Below are 16,286 nucleotides of genomic sequence, written 5' to 3' on the forward strand. Positions count from 1 at the left end.
GCGTCCAGTCGCGCACATGTAGTAATCAATTATGTCTCCCTAGACATGAACGATCGTCAAGCATTGTTTCACGACGCATTCTCACAGCTTTGGAATTATCCTCTGGCGTGGGTATTCCCCCCACCTTTTCTCATTCCCAGGGTATTAAGTCATTTGAACCAGTGCCAGGGGATTTACCTACTAGTGGTTCCCCGATGGGAACGAGTTTTCTGGAGAGCAGATGTGAAAGCACGAGCTTTAGCCCCTCCGTTTACACTTCTGAATCTAGAAGAAGCCCTAATAGACGTAACGACAGGCCTCCCACCTCCGAATGTGCACCATATGACACTGGAAGTGTGGAAATGTGGGGGTGGGTAAATAATTTAAAAGATTGGAGTAATGAACAAATCAGTCTTCTCCAAAAATCTTGGAGACCATCAACTCGAAAAATATATGATTGCGCCTGGAAAAAATGGTTAGTGTGGGCCAGAGACCAGGGAATTGACCAGTATAGCCCTAATGGCAATGACCTTGCTAAATACTTAGCTGAGTTACATTTGCAACATAAATTATCATACAACACTATTTTAGTACATAAATCTGCAATTTCCACTCTATGCAATGTAGAATGTTCAGGGACTTTGAGTTCACATCCTGTGGTTAAACAAGTTTTGAAATCTATATCATTACAAAAACCGTGCCATCAAAAACCACCAATTTGGAACATAGATGTTTTAGCCTCTTATATAGAAAATTATAACATAGATGTAACTAACATTTTTCAGACCCAACGTCATACCGCTGTCCTTTTGTTGTTATGTTCAGGCAGAAGGGTTCATGATTTAACCTTACTTAGCGTAGATCCAAATCATTGTAACCTCTTTGAAGATTCAGTTGTTTTTTGGCCAATATTCGGATCTAAGACAGATTCCGTAGATTATAGGCAATCAGGCTGGAGGTTAAGTACAAATCCAGGAAGTCGTAACCTGGATCCTGTTTTTTGGATAAAACATACAATTGATTTACTGAACGACATTAGAAACTCCAGCAAATGTAATACATTGTTTGTAAATACTAAAGGCAAGCCAAAACCAGCTTCTCGAACTATCATAGGGGGTTGGGTTAAAACCATAATGAAAGATTCAGGCATAACAGCTACTCCAGGAAGCATACGATCAGCTGTAGCTTCGAAAAATTGGTTGGACAATTACCCGTTACAAGATGTATTGTCAAGAGGAAATTGGCGATCAAGTAACACTTTTTGTAAATTTTATAGACGAGAAGTTATGCCTGCATCAGTCACCCCTTCTGTAACTGCACTTTTTAGTGTAGCTGATTAGAAAATGTATTTAATGTGGGTATATTCATAAGCAATGGATATATTATTATTTGATTTATTGTTATAGATGGCTATTTGCTTAATATAATTTCAAGTTGGTTATGAAATTATTATTTATTTTTTCATAATATAAATACCCATGTATCATTACATCAGAACGTTTTATTTTAGCCTCACTTAAAATGAATACTCATTTCCATACATAATCACATTAGGCGTCTTTTATTATTCACCACCACCAGGCGATAACAAACAGGTCTCAAATTAAATAAGCTTCGAATAACGGTCAAGTCAAATTAATAGCAGCGTTTTACCTACCAATAAAACGCTTATTAATTTACTTACCTTATTCGAAGCTTATGATGAAACTCTGCCTGGTATATTTTCGACTCAATGACTATTGAAATGGGGAACTGTCCAACAACGGACAATCCCCACTGCCAGGTGGTGGGGGTGGAAAGAGGGGGCAATATGGGGTAGAAAGAAATAGAAATATAAGGCGGGAAGGGAAATGCCTATCTCAAATTAAATAAGCTTCGAATAAGGTAAGTAAATTAATAAGCGTTTTATTGGTAGGTAAAACGCTGCTATTATGTGATATAAACAACTTACATTTCCCCATTTTTCTTCAGTTAGGACGCAATTCTAAATACGAATATTGACTGAACCAAGCAACGGTTAGCTTGTCGACGCGTGAGATCTCTCGAGACTGCGCGCGCGCCGCTACACACTGGAGTTTTATTAGACCTTTTGACGCGACAATATCGAGCAAAAATTTCCAACAAGTTTTGCGGTTTTCATTGAAAAAAATTGTTTTCGAAAAGGATATTGAAGGAAAATCATTAAGTATTTATGATTCTTGAATGTTATATGTATTAACGTTGTCTTTTTTGTTTCCAATCTAAAAACATTTACAAAAGTAGATTTTCTGTGAAGTATCAAACTATAAAATACATAAACCGTAAAGAAGAGATGTGCTTCAGTGCTTGATTGGCATGTACTGATTAAAACAATAAAACGAGCGTAAGTAAATATATTGCGTATATTTTCAGAAAAACTGGTCTATTGATTGGAATCGAAACCAGCTCCAGATCGGAATCGAAATGTCTTGATTGATATCTAACTTTCAAAAATAGGAAGATATTGTTCCTTACGGAAACCTACATCTATATGAATAATGAGATGGGAATGTGTTATTAAGCATAAAAATAATCGAATCGACTAGGCATTATTATAATACTCAGCACGTTTTGTGCCGGCTCCACCCGCCATCTACCCACGTGGGCCTGGAGGGGTGAAGCAGCTCGGCCGATGTTGCGAAGACCATGTGCGACGATAAGCTCGTGAGAAACCACCAGCAAATATCTAGTTATGGAACAAATGATTAATTGGACGCTATCAAATGATTAAACTCGCGTGGGACAGTCGAGACTCGAGAGCCCCGCAGCGCCGGAGACGTGACAGAAGCTTTGTCAATGACATCTTCTTCATTACTATAAAATAAAAATATATTTCCGTAATCAATACAAACCTCGAAAAACCAAATAAACGTAGGTGATTCTTATTATAACAAATATGCCGCAGTATAAATAATGTTATGATAAATGATTAAATACATAGTTTCTGGGTATTAAATTTCATCGAAATGTGTCCGGCCAGAGAAAATTTTGCGTGATTAAGTACCTACCTCACCAGTCGGCTACACATTATCGCCGAACTCGAACAGACGACATGCCGACGCGAATGGCGAACTGTTTGGCAAGCGACCACAGACTGTCGTCATAATTAAACAGATCCCGACGTGAATGCGTGAACGTAGTATTTATATGCAATGGAAAATCAGCAATGTATGCCAAATCCGCCAAAGTTCGGCAAACTGTATCGCGATAATGTATAGCCGGCATTGTAAGAAAAAAATGCGATTCTGTATTCTGAGTATGTAGAATTTCTACTTGATGGTAGATGGCACACCTGAAGAAGTACCTATGTACCAATTTCTTTCGACTGAATCCACGCCATTACAGAAAGGGCACTTAATTTCCTTAATTACTTAACTTCCTAAATATTAAAGAATTGTATTAATTTGTTGTATTTGATTTAAACGTCAAATACAAGAAATAATATTTGTACTTTATATCGTGAATATTACCTTAGAATATGGCGCCATCTATTGCCGAGTAGCCGTAAACATCCTTAAATTTATCAAATACTTTTTCTGTATAAATTATGAAGTGCGACCATAGCCTTTTTTTAATAGCCACGAAAGATTTTTAACCACAGTTTTAGAAGGACAGCTATTGTTCATAGGTACCTACCTAGCTACGATTGTTATGTGAGACGCAGTTTGAGACACCTGTGCCATGCCCAGCAGTGGAACTGTATCATTAATTAGTATTTGAGTACTATTTCACGTTGATTCAACTGTAGATTATAATATCTTAATTCCCATATAGAATCTTCAAAACTAGCTTGATACGTGATTTTAGATGGATAGATACTATACTGACCCACTAACTCAAAATTTAATCATCTGATAATATTTAAATCATTGTCATTATACATATTATGTATGTACAATGTTTATTCCTATTTATTATTCCTTATAATATAGATCTTGAACGTAAAATGCAGTACCTAAAACAAATGTATCAATAAACATTAGGCAACCTTGATTACCCAACTCCTTGACCTAGAACTGCGCCAGGAAAGTGAGGGCAATGAGCTCGGTCGAGCGCAGCGTCGTCGCGGTGCCCGCCTTCTCGATATTGGCTGCAGAAGATTTCATCCAGCAGCAATCCTTCATCGCTTTTATTTTTTTAGTGGCCAGTGTTAGAATTTTCAAATATCCGAATAACCTAAAGACAACAATTTGTAGGTACTGATAGTAGCTAGTTTGAGCTGGGTCTAACCATGGAATTAGCAGGTACTTCGTTGAAGTACTTACTAAAAAAATCCATGGGTCTAACTTAACGGCTTGGCTTCATTTTTACCTTACAAAGCCTTGATCATGATCTAGTAGGTGTATCGTTATCTCTTATTTGATTTGATGATATTTAAGATGAGATGAAAGTAGTCATGACAAATGTTCATTAATAAAACAACCATAAAAATATGAAGCGAATGTTATTCAAGAGAAAAAACCAAAAGTAATTTATAGATGCCAATAATACTCGTACATGCCAACTTTTTGTTTTTTTTTATTTTCATTGTGGAGAAAGCGTATCGGTTCGGTTGTATCGTAAAATGACCACTGAATCAGTACATCTATTTTATTTATAAAAAAATCTGAACAACAAATTGTGGGCCAAAGATCATCGCATGACGAGGCATATAACGCAATTAGTTTCCCCTTGAGTTATGCTATTGATGCATTTTTATACGCACGTGTTAATGACCTACGTATTGCATACGTCAATTTTGAGCATCGTCGATCGTTCAACATATTTGTTTTAATACGTCGAGTATAATAAGGATCTTATTTTTTTTAAATCTAAACTGCAATTTAACAATCACAAGCAGTTTCGAAATACGACCTCACATCCTATGGGTTCTCATGGGGGGTCGTCGTCACACCTACAACGTGTCACGTACTGGCAATTCGACGCCGAGTGTGATAACTCGATATTTTTAGCGCGACCTAGCGACGCGTACAATACTTATTGCATTGCAATGACCAGACCACGTGCAATCGTACACTAACCTCTAGTTGGCCGACCACCAAACATGTGTCGGAGATGCAGCGACCAATACGGACGTATATTTGAGTTTCATAGCAAAGAAAGAAGGAAAGAAATATTTATATACACAAAACATGAGTAATACAATGCAAATTGGTGTTAAAAGAAAAAGCTAAGCCTACATGTGTGCATGTGTTGTAGCGAGTTGTTATTTTGTGTTAGTCAGTATAATAATGATGATGAATTTGCATACATTTTACAATTGTGACTGTACCTACTATTTTGAAATAAGTAAATAGTTAGGATTATTAAATTTATTAATTAATATTCTGGCTTCGGTGCGTGTAATATTGATTTACAAATCCTAGTGTACAGAATCACTCGTAGGTACACTTATTATTTATTATTATTGTTACGCTTCGTTTATGCTACAGCGATATCACCGCTGGAGTTGGTTTATGTTAATAAGTACCGAATAATTGTTTACGTTAAAAATACACATTATTATTGTTTGACCTATTTATTTGTAGTTAAGAGTTAACCTCAATAATTTATCATTTAAAAACATTGGAAATTAGGCTACTGAAGTCTGATTAAATGAATATATATAATATGAGATTTGAAATATTTAATAACGTCAATGTTTAAAAAAATGGGATCGCATTTTAATTCTAATGCGAAACTATGAATTTGAATGCGTCAAGTTTTTGCAACATTATTATTTTACATCATAAGTATATTATGTAAGTTACACAATGACATTTGTTAAAAAATTCTATTGCATTTTACAAACAACATATTGTACGTACTTATTCCTAGCTTGCCTAAAATATTGATATTCTGAACAACACGAGGCTTTTGTGCTTTTAAAAAATATTATAGGGATCCTCGTTTAAAAATACATCAATTATATTCTGGACTCATCAATATCATTTGTATATTCCCAAAAATGTCGTAAAATCTATCTACACACTATACATATTAAACCAGAAGAACAAATAAATGCCTTGATTATTTCTAAATAATTCCCAGTTCTATCCTACTAAATATTAGTAGGTAAGTTAACCTTTTTTGGAAAGGTTGATTATAATATAACATATTTCTTTTCACTTTAGATAGGACTGAAGCATTTTTTAAAAACGTGAGTACGTGCCTCGAATCCAGCAATCGGCCATATCAGAAGCAGATACTAGGATCTTTCTCCCAAGTTTTATCCGTTATCGGTACGTGACTTCGACGAAATTCGCGTATCTTCGGAATTACGATAATAGACCCCCAGATCGAGATTGAGACATTTTGAGAAACGATTATAATCACTGTAATGTTTACAATTAAAAATAAATCCTCATCGTGTAATATTTGTTTTGTATATGATGTCGATGATGTAATTTTATCACAAAGAGTTTTAAACAAAGGGATTGCAAAATAATAATAAAATATTGTGTTTATGAATAAGAATAAATTAAAGCGATCACACGTCTCATTGAAACAATCGTATCATATTGTAAATACAAGGCATGTTAGAGGAAAACTGCATGTTACTTTTCCTAACTAAAAAAACAATACTTATCGTAACGAATATTTTTTATTTACGATACCTAGGTACTTTGCTAGAGATTGTCGAGCGGCGAATTATTTGAAAGTGTTTATTTGTTTGTCTCTCATATGACTTCTTTTTTGTGTGGAGATAGTTGAAATGGTCGAGTGATATGTCACTCAACCGAGGCTATCGAGGCCTTTGAGACTTTTGCCGCGCTGTATACAGATTTTTTATGTTATTATGTCTTATTATTTTATAATTTCTATCATGAATAATAAATACCTACATAATTATTCAAAATTTATAGACGCATGTTCAGAATTAATTATTGTGAACCTAAAGTATATTAAACGCAGAGAAAAAATAATGTAATTAGTCTATTTACCTATTCATTTAATTATAATATTATATTGTCTAGTTTTAATTTAATAATAATTATGTTATTATGTGAAATAAACCTTTTTCTATAAATAAATATTATAAATATCACAATGAATTTGTTGTAATTAATGACATTATTGATTTTTTGTTCACTGATTTTATATTTTAGTTAACTAGTAAAGAACAATTATTTTTACGTTTACTTACAATCACAGCCTGCAATGTCTACTAAGTTATTTGCATTCAACAATCACATGTAAGTGGTATTTTCGAAATGTGTTTAAAACGCGTGACCAAAAAAACAAAATGTTGTAAACTAAACGTTCTGGTGGTGAACTTGTGAAACGATGAACTATTATTAATTCACCATTACACAAGTGAGAGCGCGGTGAAATTATTATTTGATTAGCCTCGGAACGGAACCTCACAGATTCCTTTACGGGGCAGACAAAGCCATGAGTTTCAAAACAAAAAGGCAACTTTCAGGCGGAGAGCGGACAAAAATAGTAAATATTGGATGTTATAAAATATAGTATCGTTGAATTAGTATCCCTTAACACAAGCCTCCAACTTACTTTGAGTTAACTCAATCTGTGTGATTTGTCGTAAAAGAAGATGTTTTCCTATTCCATATATTGCTCCTTGGTGATGACATCGTGATATTATAACGTGCATTTCAGAGTATATTTGAAGGTATCACATTACGATTACGATATGACATTACGATGAAGCGTGTGAGAAGAATCCCCAATTTCGAGCCTTGGATAATTCTATGTTTATTTTTCTATCCCAGACCGGCGTGAATGCGGCACTTCACTTCCCTGGGAATCCTGTAAATACATGATAATACGGACAGACCGGGATAATTTGTTTGCGTAAAGAAGTACTTTTAAATAAAACACTATTGTTATTTTTATATCATACCTAAGTAGCTTTACATACTCGTACATGCAAAGTGCAAAAGTATAATAATAAAATTTACTTGCACATTCAATATAATGTAGTATAATACTTATAAAATTATCCATACAATACAATAACAAACATTAGGTATTATCAACTGAACCTATCAAGTTGATGAAACATACATCCTTCTGGTTGTGTTTGAACTTTGGCCTCACATATGATAGTGTGACCTATATATTACCAAATGATTAGTTTGTCACATTGAGTATGTCGCAACAACCAAGTGTGGGCGTATGTACTATTTACTCATCCATCCGTATAATATATTTATTTACATGCTTTGCACTGCAGTCAATTCCCTGTGCAAATAAATTCCTAAGAATGAATAAACGCAGCGTGAGATTTTTCAAATGGTCTTTTTAAATATACATTTTGTTAAAAAAAATCAGTACTCGACCAGATATCAAACCCACGAGCCTTCCTACCGGGGCAGTGTTATTTTTATGTCGATAAAAAGTGGAAAGATAATAAGAAAAAACAGAGAATATTGAGGGAGTCTTTTATCTACTTGTGGAAAGTAATTATGAGTATTATAGTAAATAAGATGGCTAACAAAATTATTTTTAATCTATGTTATTAAAAATACTACACAATTATAATTGCTTAGGCATTCGTTTTGTTTAAATAGCATTAAGTAACTAAGTAAGTATATGTTAATTGTTCCCGAAGATCATTAGTTTCCTATAACTTACACTTAGTGCAGCAAATATATGTTTTCCCTAAAGCAAATATAAGTTCAGAGAGCTATAAAACATAGTAACAAACAAACAAGTTATTATTGGAATAGCATACAAGAACAATACACAATAATGTAAAATAAAAATATCTGGTACCTAGGTGTCCTGTATTTCTTTAGTTAACATATGCTGACCTTTGTACAAGGCGAGCGGGTGATGGCTGAATTTAAATGAAGGAAAAAGCTATATATCACTTGTTTAAATTGTTATGTCAATTTTATTGGCAGACATTGTTATTCTTGATTGTGAGTGAAATCAGAAAGAGTTTGAGCTTAGTAACAATAGATTGTATTAAATACCAAAATTTAGGACAGTAAGTAATACAAATGACACTAGGCACCTATTTATTATACTGTGGTAATGACAAGCCAGTTGAATGAAATGAATGAAATTTGTGGAAATATTTATTTTATAAGTTTAAGAATGAAAATTTCAAAAACAATAAAATAAAGATATCTAATGCTTGTGACCTTTTTTAGTATTTGAATTTCTGAGAAAAAATCATTGTGTATATTTCTAGAACGATTTCCTTAATTTACTTAAATATTCCTTAAAATAATATTGTGATCCCCCTTTGTACAAAATCCATGCGGTACTACAATTCTGACGGACATAACTATTTAATAAGTCACAATAAACTTAGTCCCATTAAAAATGTTGAAAGGAATGTTTCCTCTACTTTCTTCTATCACATCCGTTTGCCCTCGTCTAACATGTGCATTCAAAAGTAACTGTAAACGTTGCTATTGTATCCTATAAACATATAATAATAAATGTCGCTAGTCTTTATTCACTTTTATTATTTGATATATAAATTACAGATTGTTCGGTAATACTTCTTATTTAACAAGAAAAATAAAAAGTTAGCTATTAGCGACTAAATTTGTGTCATGAGGATCAAAAAAGTATATTGAAGTGGTTAAGTTATCTGCGCTAAATATGAAGATAAAACTTTCCTTTAAATGCTGGTGGATACTTTGTTGTCAACCATCAGTCAATTTAGGATGCTCGGTTGTGGTTTGACAATAAAATCTATGAGCTCAGGTTTCTAAGTAAAACCACAAGATCATACAAACTTTTATCGTAAATAAGCTTTTTTAGATATGAAAGTAAGTATTTTAATTTTCTTGTTTTTTCTGTCCGTAAACAATGTTAAAATCTAGGGACAAACTCTTAAAACAGAAGAAAAAATAATGCATAACTAAGCCTATCTACGCAGACGAAGCGACGAGCTAAAACTAGTTGTACTATAAATTAAAAGTAAGAACAGACAATCGAATAGTGATCAATGAAACAGAACTAGACCACGCTATAGCCCTGAGTGGGTTGCTGCTATCGATTGAATTTCATTGCCGCTTTACAAATAGCTACTTAAATAATAAATGTTTATTCCATTTCGCGTGTTATTTTTACAAAAACCTAGGTTTGAATCGAGGCTGCGCCCTCATCAATCGGAAAACTATTTACATGATAACGAAAAAACTTTACGAATACTTAGGTGTATAAAGAAAATGGAGAAAGAGTTTAACTGGCGACTACATTGGTTACATGAACTACTATTTATAGATAACTAGAATAACATTAATTCTAACATGGTATGTTTAATGACCGTCTGATACCAAGCCTGTCTATTATTAAACATTTCGATAGGTTATTGCTTTGATGGTCTATACACTCTCATGCGAACTGAGGACAAAGAGTAGCAACAATCATGACTCATACAAGTCATTGGCATTGGCCTGTTCTGCTCGAAGTTTGAGCTTCAATAATAAATTAAGAGATGCTAAGAAATGATAAAAAATAAAATAATAAGTAATGCATTATTTTATAATAATTGAGTCTTGTCTGTAGAATCTATGGATGTGATAATTAAAAGTAAATAAAATTGCCGGTAGAAATATTAAACCATTTTTTAATTCCTAGTGTAGTTAGCTATTTACCCCAGAATCTATATTTTCATAATATAATAATAAAAGTGAAAGTGTGTTTGTATTTCACGTCAAAACGGAAACATTGTATTGAGCAGATTTTTGATGTGGATATACCTAGTTGGAGAGATGGCGAGTGACAAATCATACTATTTGGTATTATAGTGTAGCAGTGTATTTCACTAAATAGATAATGGTGAATAGGTGGCGATATTGTCTTCATTAATATGATTCGCCGAATCGACGCTCTAAGAAAAAAAATGTGGTTGTTGTATCTATGTATACTTACTAGATTTAATGAAATGTCAGTAAATATGTTAATCCCAACAGCGAAGGCTGAGTCCCGAATGTGTCATGAATGCAAATGTTATTTTAATGCATTTGCATAAGCAGGGATTTTTCCGTATATTGAACATCAATTTACTGACATTATCGTAAAAGCTATTGTGAAAACGAAAAAAAAAATCCTAGTTAAATTGTTATTGGTTATTGAATATTGCTTGACATCAACTACGCAGCCTTTGTAAAAGGAAATATTGTAAGTAATACTTGCATATATCTTTTACTTGTTTAAACTTTACTGCACAAAGTACAAAAGGTGTTACAAGAACTTGTGGGTGCAAAAAAAAAATATAGCAATACATAATTCTGTCCTTACATAAATACATTACAATTATTCTTGTATTAATTTTAATTCACGTAGGTAGGGATAATCCTAACGTATAATAAAGCTACTCCAAATAAACAAACTTGCTTGGAAAAAACGAAAATAAAATGTTGATTTATTTGAGACGATCCGATTATTGCAAATACGAGTAGGCCAGCTAATGAGTTCCAGACGATATAAAAAATCTTCAGTATCGGCGGCGAATGAAACTGCAAAGAACAAACTAGCACAGCCTCTAACATTCCTCCATAATTGGGCTATGAAAAATATTTTATCTAACTGTTAATTTTAGCAAATCCATCAAAGGTGTGTTATTAATTTGTTTTGATCTAGAATATCTATTTTTATTATTTCATGGTCAATTTCAGTCGGGTTTTTCATACCATAGCATTTAAATAAGATGCTTGAGCCGCGTGCACATGATAATATATTACGGTTCTGATTCGTTATTCGAAGTACTAAAGATTATTTGATTAGGTCACTAGACTTCAAACGTCAAAGTTGACGTTAATTTTAACTTAGCAGAAACACGCAATGTACGCAAATTACGAGGTTAAAGTTAATGTCAAAGTTGACCGATGCAACCCACTCATAAATTTAAATAGATACTTCAAAGTGAAAACAATGCAGAATTTGGCAACAAAGGCACGTGTAACTAGGGAAAAGTGGACGAATCAATCTATTAAGTTATCGGGGCGGAAGCATGAGCAAACACTGGTTTTGCGAGTTGCACACTTGTCTTTCAATATCACAGTTACCAATAAAGTCACATGTATGCTGACCCAAGACCCGGCAATGCTTAAATATGTGTTATATCAATACTTTGCATTGCTCTCAAATTTATTAGTTGTGTAATATGAATGAGAAGACGATATAATCGCCCTTTGTTGCCCCAAGCATAACGGTGTCGCACAGTCATACACATTAGAAGCGTTAGTAGGACAAGATAAACGGTGAATTTTGGCACACAAAGTAAATTTTTACTTAAAACTTTTATCTCTCTTTCTTACTTTCATGCGTTCCCGGTAGTATTCACGACTGCGATAGGTGTGACCGAAGTCCGGTATCCACTTAAAAATAATCCTTTAAATTTCAAAGATTTGACTCAGATTTTATGACCGGCCACTTGCCTGACGCCAACCCTATTTAGGAGTGCGGTTATTGCCTATTAGCTGCTAAGGTTATATGTCCCTTAGTCGTTTCGTACGACATCTATAGGAGGCTATCTAGTGGTCCTATTCTATATATTATTATCTAGTAGTCCTATTATATTATATATTTTGACGAGAAATTATGTAACAACTTAAGACCAAAAAAATCTCGGCCTAGAAATGTATATAATAATAACTCTAATAAAATGAAATCAATCGTTCTGTCTAATGTCTAATGTGTCTGCACGTAAGGAAACCCAATACAATTGATCTATAAATCAATCCCAGCCTTCCGCCCACAACGCAACGACACCCAACCAGTTATTGTTACACATACTCGTACACACAGATTATATATTATTATTATTCAAGAGTTTGTTGAGAGAATAATTCAATTACATGGTTACCAAAACCGTCAAAATTTAGAGATTAAATTAGAAATTAATTCGAAAATATCGATAAAAAATTATTTTCTAAAATCATTTGTCTAGTCCACTGCAGTAAGGATTTTCAAAAATATACATATTTGACTCTACTTGGGTTGTATTATATTTATTTACTAGCTTTTTCCCGCGGCTTTGCCCGCGTTTTATGGCTTTTTCCGCTCATAACTTGTTATTGTTGATATTCTTCCGCTCTTCTTCATAACTTGTTATTGTTTATATCTCGAGTTCTAAGTAATGTATCGATGAAACCTATAGGTACCAGTTTTAAGTTAGATCATCCGCTATACTGTGACAACCGCATCAAATTCCATATAGTGTAAGTTTTTGCGTGATGCGCGAACAAACATATAAAAAACAGACAAATAGAAAGACTGACAGACAAAAAATCTAAAAATATGTTTTTCGGCTTTCATTAGTCCCATAAAGATGTTTAAATAGAATTGAAAGATCTTTGACACGATTTTTATTCATGAATTAAATGCGATCAAAACTAAACTGGGCCGCGTCACTGTCACTGATAGGTATTAAATTACTTGCATAGACGCCAAATTGCATTTTATTAACATTACAAAATTAACAGCACGACAATCTATAATAAAATAAATTATGATAGTTGTTTACACAAAAAGTTAGTTATTGAAATATTCAAAATACATATATACATTTTAATTTATTTATATACACTTACATTCCGGCGTTATTTTACGATGTATCACAACTGTTTTGATTTCCGCTGGCATCGTGTCCGCACTTGACCGCTAAAGCACAAAACACGATTGACCACTCAACTGCTACTCTATACAATTATATATATAATATAATTACAAGTTTATGCAAAAATATGCTTTATTTGAAACTGTTTATGTCATGATCCGATCAGCTGGTGTGAGACGAGAAGAGACGCGAGTGTTGCCCTGTAGGGACCGGTAGAGACTGCGCGGAACATCGCCTCTTTGTATGAGCTCTACTCAACACTATAGCTGCTCTACAGTGGTGTACAATCACTGTTGCTCTACAGTTGTACAGTTACTGTGATGATCTCGGTCAGCTGCATGATTGCTTGTGACTCTATTTACTAATACTATCTGCTGCTCTATATAGAGCCGATTACAAACAGGTTTTCTATTTCTAGTGCTCTGATATCGTGATATCTATTACCGTTAGGTAATTTTATGTAAAAACCGGATAATTGCCTTTCAGACTCGTGAGAACAAATAAATTGTGTAAGTTTATTAAAGACTGTGAAATTGTGAAAAGGCTTTTACCAAAGAAACCTGAAAGTCGGTGAAGAAATTTAGCTTTGTATGTCTACTAGCTCTTAAACAGCGTCTTCGCCCGCTTAAATGTTCTTGGAAACAGTTTTTTTTTGTATTTAAATGGGATTGGGGTAGTTAAAATAAAATATCCATACCGTATTTAAAATACACACAGCGCCATCTAGTGTTTTTATTACATAGCGCCGCCTATAATAGAATATAGGTTTTGCGCAAATCCTGCAGGAACAATAGATTTTTCCGGGATGAAAGGTAACTTATATCCTTCTCCATAATTATATATATGCGAAAATTCAAGAAGATTGGTTGAGTAGATAACGCTATAACTGACGATAAAAAATATTATTTAGATTTTTTTTCTATAAAATCTTCCTAGAGCACACCGACAGCGGCCGTGAACTTGGAGGTCGAGAGAAAGTGGAGTGTTGAAGAAGGCCCTTCACCGTCACCGCACAATGCTTTGGTGACCTAAATACTCTAAAAACTCAGCTATAAAGAAACACAAAAAGTAATTTTCATCAGTACTAACGTAACACAGGATTATGACACGTAAATAAAGTTTTAAGAATAAAGGTCGTATTTTATTACTGCCAAACAGCGTCCTTCTTCTTGTCTCAGGTTTGGCACATAAGGTCAAATCAGGTCTCTAAAAATGAGCCACCTCAATGCGTTCCTTTGTGGCTGCGTTGTTCACTATGAAATTATATTTGTTACGTATATAGTTAGTACAAAATAAACTAGAAGTCCAAAATATTTATACAGAAACACAAAATGTACTAATAGTACACTTATTTTGAATTATTTCCCTCTCATTCATAACAGATAAAGTATACTTTAAGGTAAAGTTAGTGGTTTAAGTTTAAGCGGTTGGGCCTTGTTCTGTCTATATGCTTTTACTTTTTTTATGAATAACATTAATATTTAGAGTATGGGTTAAAATAAATCAGTGTTAGTAATGCGCTAAAAGTTGGTGTAGCCGTGACCGTATTGACTACCGCAATTACAAGAAAATCTTCGTGATTGAAGGCTGGTAGCCGTAACTGACCAGTTAACTAGAGTAGAAGTAATTTTCCTCTTAGCTCTCCTAATTGAGTATAAAATTTATAGCCAGATGATATAATATTTACGTACAGTACGTACATACATTCTCAAGTAAGTAAATAAAATAATTAATAATAATTACAATTATATTAATAGTTCCTTTTCAATTTGCAAATAGTTATTGCAAAAAAAATGAATATTCTTAGGCGTAGATAGTATCTACTTTCAGTTAGGTATTTATTTATTTTAAAGTATGACGGAAATATATACACATATAAAAACGTATTTAAGTAGGACCACATATAGGTAGATATTATGAATTATACCAAGTTGGATAATTGTGTTGTTTTAAAGACAAATGTATGCGCAAAATGAAAAGTTTACGGTATCATGGAAAACATAAGAGTATACACAATTTGTATTCCAGATAAAAAGAGAAGTAATTGAATAAATAGCTGCCATGCATCGCCCTGTGTTTATATGAGAGGAAAGAACCACACAATTAATACGTACGTAACTTAGTAATACATTAAGAATTTTTAAAATTCACGTTTGTTTACGTTGCCATTTGTTGTTTTCATTCTGGCTCAGAATACATATTTTTTTTTCAAAACTAGGGATTCGAATAGAAAAGTGTCTTCACTTTATACACACACTTCTTCACCTTATACTACACTATAAACCGACTTCGACTTCTTAGTCGGTTTATATTTTTAATTCGATCGTTACATTTTAAACGAAATTAAAATGCAAACCAAATTAGGTATGTACGACCCTTTGGCAATTGGACAGTATCAATGGGTTTTGAGAATTCAAAGAAAGCTGAAAATTTTAAAGAGCTCATTCTCGCATCACTATAAAGAAGTATTTTCCCATGGTTAAACAAAACTTACACCGAAAGCACTTGATCTACTTTTAATGCAATCGATTTCAGAAACGGTTTTTAACAAATATTGCTATTAATATACATAATAACATTAAGTGGCAACTATTAATATGAAGTTGCCTAACAGCTCGTAACCATTTCGCTATTTTGTCTGTTTGTACGTTAAGAATGGTGTCTCAACCTGCTCGCGTCTGCGCACCACCGTTACATAAAACACAATGTGATGAAATTCGTGTGGTCAAACCAGTATGTGTTGTCGATGGTCTAAATAAAT

At 33.4% G+C, this 16,286-nt stretch overlaps 1 protein-coding gene and 1 long non-coding RNA gene across 3 annotated transcripts in view; one reads left to right on the plus strand and one right to left on the minus strand.

Annotated features, from left to right (window-relative positions):
• LOC128673359 (uncharacterized protein) overlaps positions 1-13,750 on the minus strand; it is a 32,246-nt gene extending 18,496 nt beyond the window's left edge. The window contains exon 1 of one of the 2 annotated variants that reach the window (XM_053751134.2): positions 13,500-13,750. In XM_053751134.2, the coding sequence (XP_053607109.1) occupies positions 13,500-13,551 (52 nt within the window). In that variant the 5' untranslated portion in view covers positions 13,552-13,750. Of the gene's footprint in view, positions 1-1,930; positions 2,079-13,499 lie in introns of those variants that run through there. The other variant, XM_053751143.1, reaches the window with a different exon arrangement.
• LOC128673392 (uncharacterized) lies at positions 2,067-2,867 on the plus strand. The gene is made up of 2 exons (XR_008405074.1): positions 2,067-2,164; positions 2,371-2,867. It is a non-coding gene; the product is annotated as an uncharacterized LOC128673392 (long non-coding RNA).
• Positions 13,751-16,286: the final 2,536 nt, after the last annotated feature.

Source organism: Plodia interpunctella, chromosome 1 (assembly GCF_027563975.2).
Source record: "Plodia interpunctella isolate USDA-ARS_2022_Savannah chromosome 1, ilPloInte3.2, whole genome shotgun sequence".
NCBI classification, from domain to species: Eukaryota; Metazoa; Arthropoda; class Insecta; order Lepidoptera; family Pyralidae; genus Plodia; species Plodia interpunctella.